Consider the following 21057-nt stretch of genomic DNA (forward strand, 5'->3'; position numbering starts at 1 on the left):
TTTAGACGAGTGTGTAATGAGATCTCTTGCTGTGTGTTATCACGGCCTAATGTCACACAATGATTAGCTCGCTCACTCATGGGCAGGCTTTTAATAATAAAAATTATTTTCATTGTGTAGCTACTGAACCTCGTGCCTTCTTTTTTATTGTTCTCCACCAGCTGGAACGAATTCCAATAAGAAATCCTGTAATGAGTATTTGGGACGCAGCCATGATTTTTTATTTTTTTTTCCTGAAGTGTGGTTAAGAGGAGTGTGTAAGGAGGGTATTAGCGCTGGACGTTTGTGTGGCGCAGCGTTTTTCAACCGGGGAATGTTAAGCAGAGCTGAAGCTGCATTAAGCGAAGGCCAGTAGGATGACACGCCATTGCTTTTATCCTGAAAAGGATGGAGGGAGAGAGAGAGAGAGAGAGAGAGCACAAACCCTGCCATCTGGCAATAATGGTGTTAGAGCGACGCAGAGAGCAGACGTGTAAAACATACACGAGTGTTTAACCCTTCTGTTCTACTCAAAATGACCCACTTTAAATCTTTCCTCAGTGTCTCTATGTGTGTGTGTGTGTGTGTGTGTGTGTGTGTCGAAGTAGATAGATGCACTGCAGATAAAAGAAAATTTATGAAGAGACTAGGATTACCTCTTTGTCTCCTGGCTTTCATAACACCACACTGCTATAAACACAGCTCGCGAGCACAATGTTAAACTTTACACCACGGCGCTGAGGTGATCAGTGTTGATTAATTCTCTCTCTAACAGCAGCTCTGCAGTAGTGAAGGTTTCTATTAATGCACCATGATACGATATCGTTTCCATAGTCACCACACACACACACACAAAACATAGGAACAACAGGCTGATTAAATTCCAGCAGTTTTATTAACAGAATAACAGCAACACTGATGCTAATTATCAAATAAAACCAGAATGTGTGTGTATGTTTGCACACTCCACAGCTGAACTAAACAGGATGTTCCCTAAAGAGTACACCTGATAAACTCAGTTCAATGATTGTGGAGAGTTAGGGTTTACAGTGGGTTAAAGATCAGGGATTAGGGTTTATAAATCACGATTTAGGTATCAGGGTTTCGGAATAAGTTTTAGGGATAAGGGTTTAGGATTCAGGTTTAGGAATTAAAGTTTATAAATTACAATTTAGGGATCTGGGTTTAGGGAATATGGTTTAGGAATCAGGGTTTAGGGACTAAAGTTTAGAGATTAGGGTTTAGGGATTAAGATTTATAGATCATGGTTTACAAATTAGGGTTTAGGGATCAAGTTTAGGAATTAAGATTTATAAATTATGATTTAGGGATCAAGATTTAGGGATCAGGGTTTAGAGATCAGTGATGGAGATTATTGATTAAAATTAGGCTTTAGAATTAAGATTCTAACTTTATTGTCCTAAATCCTACACCTTAACCCCTAATCTTTAAAACTTATTGTCCATAACCACTGAAGTCACAAGGGAATATTTGGAGCACACAGTACACCAAACTCACTCCCTAACCCCTAAAGTCACCAAAAAGAGACAGTGGGTTTGGCTGTGTCCTAATAATAGCTGAAAGAGAGCGCGAGAGAGAGAGAGACACTTGGAATTGCTGTAGGGTGGTACAGGGGTGTTTGTGTGTGTGTGTGTGTGTGTGTGTGTGTGTGTGTGTGTGTGTGTGTTTTTATCCTTTTGGAGCGCTGTACTGCCGGAGAAGAGAAGAGATGGAACTGGACTCTGTGACTTCCTCAGGAAGAGACCCTTCTCCGTCTTTGATGGAGGGATCGGCACCGCTCTGAAGGAGGAGTTCCACGATCTCCCCAAACTCACATGCAGACGCTGAGAGGGACAGAGAGAGGGAGAGAGAGAGAGAGACAGAGGGTAAGAGAGAGAGTGTGTGTGTGTGTGTGTTTGCATGTGTGTTGTCCCTGACATCCAATCAGAACAGAGATTTCAGTGTGACTCAATCACCTTTAACTAGAATAAAACAGCCGCCATCTTTAATTCACCACAAACATGGACAGGTGAATTCACACTAATCTCTGCCCTCTCTCAGTGTGTGTGTGTGTGTGAGTGAGTGAGTGAGAGAGAGAGAGTCCTTAACTGGGTTAGTAAAGCTCCTGAGCTGATGCTGAAAAATCTGGAGAGCTTTTACACGCCAGAGTCAATCACTCACCTACACACACACACACACACACACACACACACACACACACACACACACACACACACACACACACACAGTTTCCTCAAGAGAAAAATGCTGACTGACAAAGTGCTTTTAACCTCAGACCCAGAGAGACAGACAGATAGAGAGACAGAAATGGATAGACAGAAAAAAAGAGAGTGACAGACAGAAAGAGTGAGAAATACAGACAGACAGAATAAGAAACTGTGTCAATGTGTGTGTGAGCGTGTTAGAGTTTTTCTGATGAAGTTCCTGGTCTGTGTTTCCACTGTCAGAGCCCTGACAGGTCGTTTCCATGGCGACACATGTTAGTTGTTAGTAGTGCTGAGGGAACACAGGACCAGGAACTATCTTTATATAGAAACGCAGAAGCCTTGAGTTCCTTTAAAAGTTCAGGAACTCTGGAGGAGCCCAGCAGACTGGGCCGGAGTTTAACTGAAGAGGAACCGAGTGTGAGGAGACGTCACATCCATGACCTTTCCGTTTGTGTGTGTGAGATTTATTATGTGCATTAAAAGTCATCATGAATATCACGGCCCTGCAGCTCTCTCTCTCTCTCTCTCTCTCTCTCTCACACACACACACACACACACACACTCGCACGCGCGCTTCATCTCTTACGTTTATTATTTGTTCATCCTGCCAAGCGCCCATTTTAAGGACAGATGGCGCACACACACACAGGTATTGTTATGTGACATAGAAAGAGGGCTGATTTCCTCTGGGACAACTGGTGATTATTACAGACTCCACACACACACACACACACACACACACACACACACACACACACACACACATGGAAAAGAGACAGTGATGGATGAAATTCTCTTGATGGAACAATGAGAGAAGACGCAGCAGGAGTCACTAATGTGTGTGTTCCAGTCCCCGTCGTCTCCCTCCACACACAGGGCCCTGTGTCTCTCTCTGTCCCTCAGCCTGTCCTGACTCTTCACTCCTCTAACCTTAACTTCCTTGTTTCATTTTTCCTTTTCGAACGTCATCATTTCTGTCCAATTCCTCGTCCTCTGGTGTCTTTGTGCCGAGACAGTCTCTGGGTCCAACGCCACTCTGACTCTGAATTAAATTTTCAGTTTCATGATTTTCGCTACGAATCTACTAGGCAGTGACGAGTGGTGTGTGGTCATGCAGCGAGATCGTGGCTCATCGCAGTGTCTCGAGGGGACCTCTAGTGATCCACGCGTCCATAGGAATGTTCATTCATGACATCACGCAGTCAATCAGAGGCACTGTAGTGCTTTTTACTGTCAGGATGGTCTCACTGTTAGGCCAACTAAAATTTTTTATTTTTTTTTGGTGATGTTGTGCATGTTTATTTTTTTACCCAAATAAAATGTTAAAATTGTGTTAAAATGTGTCTCCTGTCACTTTAGATTGATTTAGGTTGCAGTAAATGTGAGGTTCTTACCGTAATGCAGAGGCGTCTGACCTTCATTATCCTGAAGAGAAAAAGAGAGAGAGAGCGAGAGAGGTTAGAGAGAGAGTATACATTTTATTCTGAGTGAGCGATAATTATACAGCTATAACATCGTTGTGTTTTACACCACAGCACAACTGCATTCTGGACTCTGACGAATCTGAAGCTACTGTAGGTTCCTCAACTACCCAAAGAATGCAATAATAAATGAGAACAATCTCATTTATTGAAAAAAATAATACAAATAATAATAGGACATCACACATTAGGACTAACCATAATAAATCTCAAACTGAGCAACAGAGGAAATCAATAAGGAAGGATGACAGGAACCGGTAGAAATGTTACGAGGAAACTCAGGAACAAGGAACTACCGGACTACCTTAAAAGTGAAAACACGCATACAAGATTTAACAGCCATGCAACTGGGACAGAACCTGTACAGGGATGAGGTCATCAACGAGGGGCGGAGTCATTGACCAGGGACAGTGTGATAGACCAAGGACAAAGTTGTAATCAGTGAAAGAGGGAAAACTGAACATGAATCTATCACTTTGGTGTGTATGTGTGTGTGTGTGTGCGCACAAGAAAGAGAAAAAATATTAGGACATAGGTTAATGTTTAGGATGAAGGTCATGGCCGTGTGTGTGTGCGTGTGAGCTGTAAATCAAGATGTTTAGCAGGTGACACACACATCATGCGGGTTAAACGATGCCTTAATTGCCTGCTGGTTGTGACTGTCGCACAAATGAGTTTTTAATTGCCCCTTCATCATTTGGAGTACACACACACACACACACACACACACACACACACACACACACACACACACACACCTGTGGATCACGAGAGATGTTCCACAGATTCTCTGTGCTTGTGTGTGTGTGTGTGTGTGTGTGTGTGTGTGTGTTTGTGAGAGAAAGAGTGATATATAACATGGGCATAATTAAACATGCACAGCTTTAGCAACAATAATCTGCTTCCAGTAATCTAAAACTGGAACACACACACACACACGCACGCACGACCATGGGTACACGAACACACTACTCATGTTGTAGTGTGTGTGCAGGCTCAGACTAATGAATCAGGAACAGTCTGATGGAATCGGGGAGAAATTGGATTGTCTGCTATTTTGTTGGGGGGGGGCTGAGGTGTGACCTGTACATCATCTATCCATTACGACACACACACACACACACACACTTTACTATTGTTCCCGTTTTCCTTATGCTGCAGAAAACTCGCATACTGCTGATTCTCTTTTTCACTTTCCTCCTCAGCTTTCTTTTTCACCAGCACTTCTTATTTCTTTACTTTCCTCTTCTTCCTTCATTAATTCCTTTCTTTTTTTGCATTTCTTATCCACTTGTATATATCTCAAGTATTTCTTTAACCTATGACTTAGTCTTTCATCTTTTCCACCACCACTTTCCTTCCTTCCCCTTTCTTTTCCACCCTTATTCCCCTCCTTTTTATCACCACATTCTTGTTCCTTCCTTTTACGCTCTTCTTTTCCATTTCTTTCTTTCTTCCTTGTTTACTCTTTACTTGTTCATTACTTCCTCTTCCTGTTTTATTTTTGGTCCTTCCTCCCAGTAGGAGTGATGACAGGTGATGAGGTGTATGATGAATTCTGAATGAGACACAGCCGAGGGTGGTGTAGGCGCTGACCGATCAGAGCAGAGGCGCAGCGATCACACTCCACTCTTTATTTACTCACAGTAATAATGACCTTAATAATAATAATAGTAGAATGAAAAATATAATATAAAAAACTAAGCAAAAATATCATGACACGAAAGCATGTTAGCGTGCATGTATATGTGTGTGTGTGTGTGTGTGTGTATACTCTAAAGAGTCTATCAATATTCCACTCTCGCTCTATCGCTCTACGTCTTGAGCCAAAAACCCCTGAGTATTCACCAATTGGATTATAGGAGTGATGCGCGTGCACACACACACACACACACACACACACACACACACACACACACACAGGAGGGTGGAGAGATACAATGGGGAAAAAAGACATGAAAAAACAAAAAGGGGAAGAATAGAGTTTAGAGAGAAAATGGGTACTGTGTAATGGTCTTTGTAACTCTCTCTCTCACTTCATCTCAGCCTCTCTCTCTCTCTCTCTCACTTCATCTCAGCCTCTCTCTCTCTCTCTCACTTCATCTCAGCCTCTCTCTCTCTCTCTCACTTCATCTCAGCCTTTCTCTCTCTCTCTCACTTCATCTCAGCCTTTCTCTCTCTCTCTCACTTCATCTCAGCCTTTCTCTCTCTCTCTCACTTCATCTCAGCCCCTCTCTCTCTCTCACTTCATCTCAGCCTCTCTCTCTCTCTCACTTCATCTCAGCCTCTCTCTCTCTCACTTCATTGCAGTCGTTCTCTTTATTCCCTTTCTTATATTCTTCTCTCTCCCAATATGTTTCTTCTTTTATTTTTCAGTCTTGTAATCGGCCTCCCAGCAACCCCCCACTACCCCCCCCACCCCGACAGTACAGTTGGAAAAGTGAGGGAAATGGGTAAGTAATGATGATTTATGATGAACGAGTGCAGCGGATAAAGGGATCGATAGAGCTCTGGTCTGTTCTTATGCAGATCCACACTAATCAGCAAGTGCCATTCATCAGAACACACACAAGAGAGTGTGTGTGTGTGTGTGTGTTTGCGCGTGTGTTAAAAGGATAAAGAGACCCATTGAGGCCTAATTGCATCTGCTTCACCTGTAGGCGAGTGTGTTCACCTTGTCAGTTAGAGGCTGTGTTGCAGAAGTCAATGTGTTTGTGTTTGTCTGTGTGCGCTCACTGTACCCTTCAAACGGTCCTTGAGATGACTGGACACCATCACTGTACAATACAAAACCTACTTAGAGTGCCTATATATATACACATGGGGTTAAGCTTGGAACCCCCTTGAGCAGTCGAAAGACTAACATCTGTGATGAATTTGGTTCCCCTTCTTACCCAGGTATGACATGACCTGAGTCAGGTCAAGTGGGCGGAGCTAACAATGAGATATCCACTTAGGGTTGAGTTGGGTTTAGCTAATTTTTCTTGAGGTGTAGATTGGGGTTGCAGTTAGGACTGTTTTAGCAAGTCCTACTATTATGTGGTTGAGGTTAAGGCTGGATGTTGGGCATCAGGTTAAAGTATCTCCTCAGATCGAAATGTTTAGGTGTGGGACTCACCCTTTAACAAAAAACAAAGGAAATGGCTCTTTCAGCATAATGTATTTCCTCAATAAAATGCAATAACATTTTCCAACAGACCCCAATATAGACCTGTTCCAAATGGTTGAAATGTGACTATATAATTGTGAAACTATTAATATATTTAACCGATACCAAACCGAGTCAGAAAAAAAATTATGAATCACATAAAATACTAATTTTCTGAGTGGTAGTGCAAGATACTTGATTTCTCGTAGTGTACTACAAAGCATTTAAAAACAAACACTTTTTATAGTATAGAACACCTCAACCAAGTGGTAGAGATGACACAATCAGGCTAAGATTAACACATTTTTCAATATAACGATTAAATTGGCCATTCATTCATCCATCCATCCCTCCATCCATCTATCCCTCCATCCATAAATGCTTATCAGAAGTTGGGCAGGTAGGAGTTCCAGCATGGAACCCCAAACGTTCCTTTCCCGGCCCACTACATGGAGATATTATCTCTTCACCTAATCCTCGGTTTGCCCGAATCACCTCAGCTGGCTTCTTTCCATGCAAAGGAGCAGAAGATCTACTCAGCGTCTCTCATGGATGACTGAGCTTCTCATCTTATCTCTAAGGAAGAAGCCAGCTATCCTCCTGAGAAAACCCATTTTGGCCACTTGTATCTGTGATCTTGTCTATTCAGTCATGACCCAACTCTCATGTCCAAAGGTGAGGGTAGGAATGAAGATTGACCAGTAGTTCAAAAGCTTTGACTTTTGGATCAATTTTATATACATTATTGATTAAAATGCTAGACCGAGAAGCTGAGCAGAAAGTTAAAGGATTAAGGAGACTACTTGGTGCAGAAGGCATTGATTATAACGGAGATCACGTTAATAAATTTGACTAAGGACCATATGTCAAGACAAATCAGTCTATTAGACATGACAGTACTACGGGGCATTAAGCTACTACATGGAGAATGATGGTACCAAATACAGACTTTCTCAAGAAGTGGGTATAAAACTCTGGCCGATTATCCTGATCACCTGCTGCAGATGATTACCGATTATCCAAACCATTATTCAGCATAACAATGCTCCTGTGCGATCCACAAAGTCACCTCTGTGAAGACTCTGTGTGTTAAGATTGTGTGGTAGTGAAAAAACTTTGGGATGAACTGGAACTGGAGCTTCCTCAACATCCAAACATCAGCGCCTGAGCTCTCTAATGCTCCTGTAGCTGAATGAACACAAATCACCACAGCCATGCTCCTACATCTAATGGAAAGCCTTCTTAGAAAAGTAGAACAGGAAACAGAGGAATAAATCAGGAATGGGACGTTCAACAGGGACATATGGATATATGGATGGTCAGGGGTGGATGTAAGTTTGACTGTACTATATAATGTATCATCCTGTTCAGTGAGTTTTACAAAAGTGCACTGTTATCCCTAAAACAAATCCCGCCCGATTCCATCTCAGAAGGCAGATGAATCAGCATTCATTCCGTCCTCCTCCATCTTTGATTTTTCTGAGTTTTTAACCGCTGATGGTTTCTCGCCATTGATTTGCACGAGTCTTTTCTCAGTGTGCCTATTCAGCATTTAGAGAGCGTCTCTGTAAACAAAACGTTAACCATATTCAGTCCTCCCTCCCTCCCTCCCTCTCTCACTCATTCCCTCGCTTACTCCTTCCCTCCATCCATCCTTCCCTCCATCCCCGGGGACATTTTTGGCTCCATTAAGTGATTCCATTTTAGGCCAGGAGTGGCAGGGAATTAACATGGGCAGGCGCAGGATCATATGCACAGTTTAAAAACAACTACAAAAAATAAATAAATGCATAAACCACACTAATATGAAAATCAATGCTGCAGGCAAAGCTAAAGAGCTCATGAGGGGAAAGACCAATAAAGCAGTGGCAGGGCAATTCCAGCCTCTGCTGGGAAATACTTTAATTCATTCTCTCTCTCTCTCTCTCTCTCGCTCTGTGGACAGCTTTAATGTTCTGCAGTATTTATGTGAACGCTTCGAGCAGCAGGAATAAAGCTGTTGAGTGTCCATATTGTGGCTGGCAGGGACGAATGAGAGACGCAGCAAGAAAATATTTAACAGCCAATGATGCTTGCTAAAGAGCTCTTGTCACATGTTTTGCATGTTTTTTTTTTATTTTTAACCTTTTAGATCCTGTTTGGGTCAAAACAGTACAGATGAAGAAAAAAAATTGGTGACGTTAGTGTCAGTTAATGGATTGTTGTTCACGATTCGATAAACATTAGCGTTCTAGCAATTTGACAAACATTAGCCTCCTAACAACTGGATAAGCGTTAGCCTACTACCCGATAAATCAGCATTAGCCTACTAGCAGTGAGATCGACATGTAATTATTTATCTATAAAATCAAAGTAGGGAGTAAGTCTTAATGGTTGGTCAAGATGTAAAGTCATAAGTCAGGGTATAAAGTCATACTGTACATCTGGATGTAAAGTTCTGTAGTAAGCAAGGGTGTAAAGTCATAAGTCTAAATGTAAAGGCTAAATCAGGGCACACATAAAATCAGGGTAAAATGGTGCAAGTCAGTGTAGAAAGTCACACTTCCGGGTGTAAAGGCGCACACCAGGCTAGAAAGTCAATATCATAGGTCAGAGTGTAAAAGTGTAAGTCTGGCTGTAAAATCGTAAACCAGTGTGAAGAGGGAGGTCTGGGAAAGTCCTAACTCTGGGCGCAATGCTGTAATTCTGGTGTAAAACCGTAACTCTGGGTGTCAAGCAGAAAGTCAGAGTAACAAGTATAATAATTCTGGGTGCAAAGTCATGGGTTAGAAAATAATGAGACCATTAAAAGTAGAACATCACAACGTTGAGTGTAAAGCTGTAACAGAGTCGTAACTCCATGATGTCCGTTTTTCAAACTGCTGTCCTGTATGAACTCTACTGTGTTTGTGTCTCTTCCCCCCCACCCACCCAACTCTGCATTAGCCATGTTTCTTCCTCAAGTATTACAGTCAGCCATTTGCTACAGTACAACTTTCAGAAACAATGACATTGCATGTTTAAAAAGAAATTTTAACATTTTTTTGAACAAATTAATATATGAGTAACTTATGAAATACAAATTATTTTAGCTAAATGAATCAAATGAAGAAGTAAGTCATAAGTACGGGTGTAAAGTGGTAGGTCAGGGTACAAAGTCGTAATTCTGATTGTGAGGTCATAACTTAAAGTTGCAGGTCTGTGTGTAAAGTTATATGTGTGAACGTAACGTTTTATGGATGTCAGGTTTTATTTGTATTGTTGTAACTCTGTAAAGTTGTAAATTTTACAGTAAAATCATAACCATTAGTGAAACGTTACTAGGATTGAAATTACACTAGAATCCTGACACGGCCACAGACACCACAGCCTGGAGGTCAAGAGAGCAAACGTGAGCAGCTAGATGCTAACACCAATGTGATGAGGAGAGCTGCACAATCCATCCCACAATCCGGGGAAACTGGTTATTAAGAAATTCCCCAAAAATCGAGAGATAAAATAACGTGTTAGATAGATGTTATAAAGCTTATATGAAAGTAATGATAGGGAAGTGTGTAGTGCAAATGCGTGGTGTCATGTAAAGGGCATGCTATACTCATGTATATGTATATATTTGTCTTTCTTTCTAGTTATTATTTACATTCTCATTAATAAAAATGTATTACTTATTTATTACTACACGATATTGAACAAACTCTTATATCACAAACGGTACACATTACTTCATTTTTTTTCATCGCAAAAAAAAAAAAAAAAAAAGCAACTGTTTTTCGTACAATCCAAAATATATTAATCAAAACTATTGGCGCCCCAAAGCAATACTTTAAATGAACGCACACAAACATCATTCTTACAAAATGTGTAAAAAGAAATACTGCAGAATGGTGTGTTTCTGTGAGAAGCTGGCGTGCTCCTGACGGATTGAGCGCGAGATTCGTTATGATGCAGAAAATCAGGGTGATTTGTTGCACAGCGGGAATACAAGGGGCCTGAAAGTACTGTCGCTCTCAGCACTGAATCTCAAACAGCTGCTCTAAGTCTGTGTGTGTGTGTGTGTGTGTGTGTGCGTGCGTTTGTGATATTGCGTTTGTATGCTGTGTGTAACATGGTGTCATCCATCATGTGCTTAAACAGTGTGTAGCTTCACTCACAATCGAACCCGTGAGTGGCTTTAGTATTCCTAGTTTTTGTACCACACACACGCACACACACTTGTGAAATACTGCAATACATACTGTATGTGTATAAGCACAAATATAATATTAAACATAAGTTATATTATTAGCAAGAAAGTGGGTGTTTTATTCCTCCTACCTCAATGTTACACGTTGCAACAGTCATTGTTATTTAGGTGTTAAACAACAACACGTTATACTTTATGTCCGTTTATTATAACATTTTTAATCATGAAATGTTTAAAACACAATTTACTTTTTGTTCCCGCTCATGTAGCAGCTATAAACATTTGTTCCCTCACCTCTCTCTCTCTCTCTCAATAACAGTGCTGCTATTAAAATAAGTAAGAACAAGCGCATTCATATGAACCTAAAATTTGCAGCTGTGCTACTGACAGAGCTGCTGTTACACAAATGTTTTGCGTCACCGCTAAATCTCAGACAGGTGGCAGGAAAAAAAAAAATTTGGGACGGAGCTGCTACCTGCTACCTTGATCCAGGATTACTGATTAATACTTTGCAATGTTTGCTACCATCTACTGATTAATTCAAAATTACTAAAATCATAATGGAACCCCTCCCAACACACACACACACACACACACACACACACACTTCCAATCATGAAATGAAAATAATCTCTTTTATTTAATGGTGATAAAAAAAAAAATCTGATAAACACTGCAGAGCCTGCTTCACCAAGTTACTGTAAAAATATTAGTGTCAAAAATGTGGAAGGAAACAGTGACCTGGAATAATCCTCTCAAAATATTAGACACACCATTATACTTGTGTAAGGTTTGTTGAGAGATCACGCAGCAAAAAGTAAGGCCATGTCCACATGTAGCTGGGTGTTTTTAAAAAAACTCAGACGTTTCTCTGCGATTTCCGCCTTTCGTTCACACGCAAACGCAGTTTTGGTTGTTGAAAACGGAGCTTTTGAAAAACTCCTTCCAAGTGAAGATTTTCCAAAACTCTGTTTTCAGTGGTGTTGTGTGGACTCGAGAAAACTGAGATTTCGACTTTTTGTAATGTCACCTGTGACGATGTCCTTGTCTGTGTGCTAGTCTCTTTATTTTAACGGCAGCTTTGTTTAGGAGGATATTTTGTGCAATAGTGGACGTACGTACAGTAAACTAGTGATTGTGTTAACGTTGCTTACTGGACTTTAAGATGCGTCTACATACACGCGCAGTTACTCACACATTACTCACCTGAATGTACTACGAAGCTCACTGCTGCTACACACACAAACTCAGATGATACAGACCCTGGAGACAGCGACGGCGGTTTTGGACGAGGCCCGATCGAAGACTTACAAAGCACAACAGGTAATGTTTTGTCTACGCTTCCCTGTTGATTGGGGACTTTCCTTACAGCACTTAAAAGGGCGTTTTGATGTGGACAAGGATATTTTTAAACCTTAGGTCGTGTGGACAGAATTATTTTTTTTAATCGAAGTAGAAAAATCTCAGTTTATAAAAATACCCGGCTACATGAGGACATGGCCTAACATTTTAGCAAAATTTTAATTTGTTGGAACTAATTAATCTAAAGCATCTTAATATGATTACAGCAAACCAAATATAAGAATAAGCCTATTACACAAGTTACACAGTTTTTGCACTGACATTAACTAATGTATTTCATTGTATTGTAATGATCTTGGTTAATTTTATGGTCTTGTTAGAATGAATATTATGTAGATAATATTATTACAAATCTCTGCGATGGACTGGCACCCCGTACAGGGTGTACTTCGCCTCATGCCTCGGGTTAAATTCCAGCCCTGTACAGGATAAGCGCTATACAGCACGAGTAAGAGTATTAAGTATTACAAATCATTTTGTTCTATACAGTACCTACATAGTGTCTGTATCAGGTTTTGGGAGAAACAATTATGGCCTTCAGTTGGGCCGGATGATCACATGACATCAATATTGCGGAAAATTACTTCACAATATCGCCATGTTTTTAATTTCGATATCTTTATATTAATATCTTTTAAAATGCAATAACTTTTTTAACTGCAGAATATCCTGTTGTTTGTTTGTGTCTCTTTCTTTTCAGCTCTGTGCGTTAGACACGTTTTAGTTCAAATATTCTAATGAACCCGAGTCACATGACTAAGCAGAACTTTCAGAAATGTTCACGAACATTTGCATGCTAAAAGAAATTCCAGTTAAAAAAAAGCAGTTATTTTGCGGGATTTGTAAAGTAACTTTAAATTTGTAAAAACTTTAAACATTTAGTCATAAAGTTATTACACATTTGGTTGTGATTATTCAAGGTGAAATATAAACAAAGTACATCTTTAAAGTTTTCTGTTAACATTTACACACATTTCCCCCTTGATCCTTATTAATTTTTAATTTCTTTAATTAATTTTGTTTTTTAAATGCCTTTTTTCCTTTACAGTTGTTCATTGTGAATCATAGTAAAGTATCATGATAGGATATTATCCTGCATCACAGTAATATTGAGATGATATTATTATTATATTTGCTACCATGATGAAAATATGATGTTTTTTTATTGAAAATTGTAAAGAAAAAGTGTAAGAATTATAAACAAATTTTACTGAAGGAAGCAAAATATTGAAGATTATTAAAAACAAATCAGTATTGATGGTCCTGCAGTATATCTGTGTTAAATCAGTGACACTGATATGGTTAAGATCAAACTTTCCTCAGGTCTGCTGAAGCATGTGTTCAGACGACTTTACAATGTGGGTCTGATCCAAGATCATTTTTTTAAGCAAAAGTTGGACGGACTTGCAAAATAAAATGTTTTTTTTTTGTGTGCGCGTGTGTGTGTCTTATTTTTAAATAAATGGTGGATTAAGACGCTGTAGCTCGTACCTGAGCACCGAGATAAACCAGGTTTTCAAATTAAATCCCCCAGATGTGTTAATCTTTAGAGATACTAATCTCCAATATTTAAAAATGAAAGTCATTTGTAAATGTTCTGATAATGTGGGTTTTATTTTTATTTAAAAAAAAAAAAAATGCACACTTTGCCTGATTACTTCTGATTGATCTGTCTCATGGAGGATCAGGACAAGCAGTTTCAGGAGGATTAATGCAGAGTATAAACTTTTAAAACCTGTGTGTGTTTTTATGTGTGTGTGTAAATCATTATGATTCTTTGTTTAAACCCATACCTTACCCATATTTAAACCTCACTAAGCGTAAATAAACCTTGGCTGCATCTCATTCAGGACACTCGCGCAACCAAAAAAATGAACTAAACCTACAAATTAAGATTTTTCGGGGTATTTTTATGAATGACAATATGAATAAATGAGCTTATGAAGAAAATGTTGTTCTCTGTCACTCGTGGTGTGAAGAATCACTCATCAGCTAAACAAGAAGCGGTTAAAAGCAGCAGGTAAGAAGGTGAGCAGGCTCCGCCCACAATGGCTTACAGGAAGATACTGATACCAGGGAAATGAAAAGAAACAAGAAAAAAAAAATAATCAGATCTAGGTTTGCAATGCTTCTGCATTCCTAGTGACCTGTAACCACGGCAACCTCTTACAATAAGCTAAATTATGGGATGGGGCTGTCTTGGAACACAACCGTCCACCAAATGCAAGAAGGAATAATTGCAACAGTAAAAACATGAAGACGCCACTAATGTGTGTGTGTGTGTGTACCTGGCTGTTTATGTTGGCGTTGTTGTTCAGTAAAAAAGTCACAAGCTCTTTGTGTCCTCTGTCACACGCCCAGTGCAGCAGCGCTCGACCCTGAAACAGGTAAGAGATCCTTTAAAAAGGGGGGGAGGGGCTTAGACCAGGTGAATTGTGTGAAAAAAAACGGAAAGAGGGGCTTAGGACAGGTAAGGGGACTAAAAAAAAAATGTAAAAAAGGTAAGAGCAGAGGAGTGATGTTAAAAGGGGCAGAGCTTAAACCAGATGAGTGGAATGAAACAGGTGAAGCAGATCAGGACAGGTGAGTTTCATACACAATGGTAATTCAAAGTGCTTTACATGAAAGAAAAGAAAATAACCATAAAAAGAAATAGAAAATAAAAGCAGTAAAACTTTTTAAATTATTTTAAATTTGATTAAAAAAAAAATTAAAACAGTTTGTAGTGGTACTTTTAAATCTACTTAAAATTAGATTTAGAATCAAAATAAAACAGTTAAAAATATAAGATAAACATAAAATACAGTGCAGTCAGTTCAGACGTGGCAGAGTGCTTATTAAAAAAAACGCACAGTTATGTGTTAAATGTGACTAATGTTTTATCACATCTGATCTCTTCTGGAAGCTGGTTCCATCTGCGGGCAGCATAAAGGCTAAAGGCGGACTCCCCTTATTTTGTGTGAACCCTTGGTATTTCTTAGTGGTCTGTTAGAGTTATATTCAGTGAGCAGATCTGTAATGTATTTAGGTCCTAGGCCATTGAGTGATTTATAAACAAGTAAAAGTACTTTAAAATCCATAAATGTTACAGGAAGCCAGTGTAAGGACCTGAGGACTGGTGTGATGTGATCAGATTTTCTGGTTCTAATCAGAATCCTGACAGCACTGTTCTGGATGAGCTGCAGCTGTCTAATGGTCTTCTTGGGAAGGCCGGTGAGGAGACCATTACAATAATCCATAATCCATAAATAATACGTTTTTGAGATGATAGTATGCTGATTTAGTTACTGCTTTGACATGACTCCTGAAACTAAGGTCTGTCTCTAGAATCACCCCAAGATTCTTAACTTGATTTTTAGTGGTTTGAGCCCTTGTTGTTTAAGTGAAGGTATAAATTCACCTTTAGAGCTTTATCTTTGTTTTTAAATGCAATCACCTTAGTTTTCTCCTTGTTTAACTGTAGAAAATGATTTTGGCACATCAAACTGTCAATTTCATCAATGCATTGGCAGAGGGAGTCAACTGGGCTATAGTCATTTGGAGATAAGGCTAGGTAAATCTGGGTATCGTGAGCATAGCTGTGATAGGCAATTTGGTTCTCTAATTATCTGACTTAGTGGGAGCATATACAGGAGGGGTGCAAGAATTGAGCCTTTTGGGACTCCGCATGTAATAGACATACACTTGAACTTGAGCTCTCCTTTACTCACATAATAACCTCTCCCTTCTAAATATAACCTGAACCATTTTAGTACCATCCCAAAAAGCCCGACCCAGTTTTCCAGTTAGCTGATTAAAAACAACCGTTTCAATAATCTTACCTATAACAGGAAGATTTGATATTGGTCTGTCGTATTATCAAGATTGCTCTTTTTCAGATGTGGCTTTAAAACTGCGGTTCAGAAAAGTCCCAGAGAGAAGTGAGGTGTTCACCACTTCTAAAAGATCTGCTTCTAAACAGTTAAACACACTTTTGTGAGATTGTGTTTGAGCTTTTTTGATCTCTGCATAACTCGATGTGTTAATAGCCCCTTTAAGAATACTGATTTTCTCAGAAAAGAAAAAAGCAAACTCATTGCAATTCGGAAAGCATTTCAATGGGGATCTGACTTGGTGGGTTTATTAGTCTTTCAACAGTAGCAAAAAGAGTGTTGTTTCAGTTACTGTTTATAATGTTTGAGAAGAAGTGTGTCTAGCTGTGGCTATTTCCATATTGAAAGCATGAAGGCTGTCTTTATAGATGCTATAGTGAATTTCAAGTTTCGTCTTAGGCCACAGTCGCTCAGCTTTTCGGCTCAGTCTTTTCATACTCTGAACTGCTGGTGATTTTCACCATGGTGATTTCTGTCCGCCGATCTTTCAGACCTTTTCCGGAGCAATATCATCCATAACATTCTTAACTTTTGAGTTAAAAGAATCAAGCAGAAGATTAACGAGTCTGCAGAAATGCTTGGTTAATAAAAAAAATATAAAAAACAGTGCCTAAACTTACTTCTTTTATCTAAGCTTAAACCTAGTACTCAGATAGCTGTGTGTGTTTGTTTGAGAGAGAGTGATTAAAGCCCTGCCTCTGATTCCTTTAATCCTCATGAAGTTAAACTTCACCACAGAAATAAAAATAAATAAATTATGTGCAGCAGTTTATAACTCAGAGCCCCGCTTGCTGCAGGCCGCCTCCCGAGGTGATGGCAGGTCGAGTCCCGCTCCGAGCGAGAGAGAGAGGAGCATTATGGGTATTTGTGCTCCAGAAACAAATGGGCGGTTAGCGTTTAGCGCAGGCGGCCATGATGGATGGATAGAGCGCAGGGGAGAAAAAAATTCCCCATCACCTCGCGTCTGCTGCCCACTTCATTTTTTACCGACGGCCAATTAGATAAAGCAAACTCCTTACGGCGAATTCCTGCGTTTAAACGGCATCGATCACCGCGGCCCGACGCTAAAATGGATATTTATGAGGGAGCAGGGTGCGCGCCGTGAGGAGTTCTTATGCACGCTGTTCCCTCTGACTGTTCATCAACTTTTCAGCACACACACAGACCAACATCTCTCCTACTCCAGTCTGCAAAGATTAAACACAGCATCAGTCTAAAAACCACGCCCTGTTCACTACACGGTGCACGACTTTTAACAAAAAAATAACACAAGGGAACAAAACTCCAGCACGTAGCTACAGGTCAGAGTACTGCAGGTTACATACACTCCATCATCAGTCCACTGTGGGTGTGTCCCAAATCACACACCCTAATCGTTAGATAGAACACAGTCAATGCTCTTCCGTGGACGTGTCCTAAATTTCACACACACACACTTTACTACACGTTACATAAACATTATGATCATTCTGTACAAATCGTAGCCAGTGGAACTGCACATTTTGACACTTCCATGTTTGCTTAATTTTTTCATAACCGTAGGTCGGTCCCAAATCACACACCCTATTCACTATACAGGCCACGTAAAATACCATCGTTGGTCCACTGTGTTGTGAACAGTGTGCTGCTCTGCCAGGGATGCTGGGAACACCTCAGGTCTAACGTACATTCAGGTCAAGTGCAAGATGATTCCTCAGTGAGAACACGGCACCTAAGATACAGCCATACTGAAATGCAAGATGCGTGTTAGCATTTTTTAGCCGCAGCTAGTTAAATCGTAACCCTTTTACAGTGTTTACGGTATCCAATAAAATGACAAAACAGAATTCCACGTATGAATTCCAGCCGAGGCAGGAGAGCGCGCAGGAGAAAGCAGCACTAAGTGCTTTATAATATTGATCAGTGTAGAATTGATCCTGGTGAGCGATCCTATGATTGCTGATGGATTAATGAGCCTTTCCAGGACGGCCTGTGATTGGCTGAAGTTCTTATAATTACATCACTCCCTTGCGCCTCTTTAGAACAGGTTCATAAACCTACACACCTCCAAAAAAAAAAAAAAAAAAAAAAAAAAAAATTGGAAAAATACAAACATGTCCACAATTCCCTATGATACCTCCTGCAACCTTCTAGTGCTCATAATACTGTGAAGAACCCCTCAGTGATACCCCGCGTATAACCTGATCCTCTTGTATGCCATTACTAAATGCCCCCAATTTCTCCTAAATACCCTCAAACAAATATACCTTTATACCTTTAACTGTTCAAATACTTACTCATACTGTAGCACATATACAGTAGCTAATTAATCTTTAACTCTGATAAATACTTAATCTGATAGTAGAAATTTCCGAATAAATACCCGGAAATATCCCCAATATTCCCCACTGTTCATTACCTAAAACTCATAGTATTCCATAAATACCATCAATTATCCCAAATACTCCCCAAACACACCATCCAAACATCAGAATCCCACTAAAACATCTTAAATACTCTCCAAAGACTACAATATTCCTGAAAGCTCTACACAGCTCCATATACCACCTATCCATCCCTATTACCCCAATTACACCCTAAACACTCTTCACGCCTCCTTTATTGATGACCCTGGATGGACAGATTATAGTCTTACACAACATCCTAAAATATTCCTTAATACTTCCCCCAACACTCTGATCCCAGACCCCACCAAAAACAACTTAAATACTTCTAACCCCTTCTAATACCCCATAACAACCCCTTACACCATCCTTATACCTAAAAGAATAATGTTGTTCTGTAAAATACTGTTCAAATACCACATCTAATCCCTGCATCATCACATGACACTTTTACCCTCAGAACACCCACATACGCACCAGCTCTCTATACATAACTATCTACCAACCCATAAACACCTCAAGTACTCCCCCCTCCACCACCTACACACCCACAATGCCCACAGAGAAACAATACCACTCGATACAACACTATGCTCTTTATAATCATAATGCAATACTCAACAGTAAACCTAGAGTACTCTCCGATCTCACCAGAAGTAAGTATCACCTGATGGTGCAAATACGCCAGAAATCCCAGAATAACATAATAAAATACCTGAAAATATTTTATAATCTCTTATACAACATGAATTTCCTTCAAACACCCCAAACAAAAATTACCCCAGAACAAACAAACACCTTTCACAACCATCTAAAACAACCCCTTTACTGCCCCATAACGCTACCCAACCTCTATATAAAAACATCTAAACATCTCCAGACTCCCATAAATACCCCAACCCTCGACAGGTGCCTTCCAAATATACAAATAGTTTTCTAGTCCTATTCCCGAATGCCCCATCCACCACCCCAATACAGAAGGCACAAATAGCCCTGTTTAAAACCCTTTAACTTTGTCATATACTCTACAGTACACACTGCTGCCACTCAAAAATAAAATACATCCCTAAACACCCGCACACGTACAGTACCTCCTGAATGGCCAAAAACTCGGAGAAAATCACACTTTATTCTGCAGCTCTGTAATTCTCTGTGTTTATCTCCCACGCCTCCCCTCCTTAGACATTAAAGCTAATGTGTTTGGCCTCTGCAAAGACACACGCTGACCCCTCCCCCTCGCACACAGGTTAGAGGTCAAAGGTCTGTCGAAGAGTTTATTTTACCTCATATTAAAGCAGCCCTGATCATCAGTTGCTGAAAATATATAATAAACTGTATTTATAATAGGCCTATATATGAAATTTACCCGTGTTGGGTTAAACTCTTCTCATCTGATTATTATTTGCTTCCACTATCTTGATATCGCCTCTGATATTTATCTGAAAATTATTATTACTACTATTATTTTTAGTAGTGACTTTATCAATAAAGATTGTAGAAATAATAGTAGTGAGAGTAGTGGCAGTCCTAATGACAATAACAGTATCAGTAGTACTGATACAGAACAGCTGAGTGGGACTGTGAGTGTGTGTGTGTGTTTAGAACAATTCCATCCCTAAAGTTGCATTTAAACACATTTCCTAGGTAAAAGAGCTGAAACTACAACAGCTCCTCCTGCAGGTCAGTTTCCAACACTACAGCATTACAGAGAGAGAGAGAGAGAGAGCGGAGAGAGAGAGAGAGAGAGATGGGGAGGGGGGAGAGAAAGAGAGGGAAGAATGTTGTAAGCAGGAATGAAATAATGCAAATAAATAAGAAAAAGGTGTAAGAGTAAGGGAACATTAAGTGAGCAGAGTGCAGAGAGTAAGGATACAGGGAGTGATCAGAGTGTAGGGAGTAAGGGAATAGGAAGTAAGCAGAGTGTGTAAAGGGGATATGGAGTGAGCAGAGTGTGTAAAATAAGGGGATAGGGAGTGAGCAGAGTGTGTAAAGGGGATATGGAGTGAGCAGAGTGTGTAAAATAAGGGGATAGGGAGTGAGCAGAGTGTGTAAAGTAAGGGATAGGGAGTGAACAGAGTGTGAGCAGAGTGTAAGCTTAAGGAGTGAGTGGAGTACAAAGAATAAAGGGTGAGCAGAGTGTGTGAAGTAAGGGGATAGGGAGTGAGCAGAGTGTAGGTAGTAAGGGGATAAGGAGTGAGCGGAGTGCAGAGAATAAGGGGTAAGCAGAGCAGCGTGTAGGAAGTAAGAAGATAGGGAGTTCGCGAAGTATGTGAAATAAGAAGCTAGGGAGTGAGCAGTGTGTGAAATAAGGGGATAGGAAGTGAGCAGAGTGTATAAAGTAAGGAGATAGGGAGTGAGCAGGGTGTAGGTAGTAAGGGGACAGGGACTGAGTGTAGTATGTGAAATAAGTAGATAGGAAGTGGGCAGAGTGTTGGGAGTAA

The 21057-nt window shown here is 40.0% G+C and overlaps 1 protein-coding gene across 2 annotated transcripts in view; it reads right to left on the minus strand.

The window, feature by feature from the left end:
- Positions 1-855: 855 nt before the first annotated feature.
- The window catches only part of acbd6 (acyl-CoA binding domain containing 6), a 24913-nt gene continuing 4711 nt past the window's right edge, over positions 856-21057 (minus strand). For both annotated transcript variants that reach the window (XM_053503118.1, XM_053503117.1), the window contains exons 6-8: positions 14649-14738; positions 3602-3632; positions 856-1823 (exon numbers count right to left, since the gene is read on the minus strand). In XM_053503118.1, coding sequence (XP_053359093.1) covers positions 1669-1823; positions 3602-3632; positions 14649-14738 — 276 coding nt within the window. In that variant the 3' untranslated portion in view covers positions 856-1668. The remainder of the gene's footprint in view (positions 1824-3601; positions 3633-14648; positions 14739-21057) is intronic.

This window comes from Clarias gariepinus, chromosome 9, assembly GCF_024256425.1.
Source record: "Clarias gariepinus isolate MV-2021 ecotype Netherlands chromosome 9, CGAR_prim_01v2, whole genome shotgun sequence".
In the NCBI taxonomy this organism is placed as follows: domain Eukaryota; kingdom Metazoa; phylum Chordata; class Actinopteri; order Siluriformes; family Clariidae; genus Clarias; species Clarias gariepinus.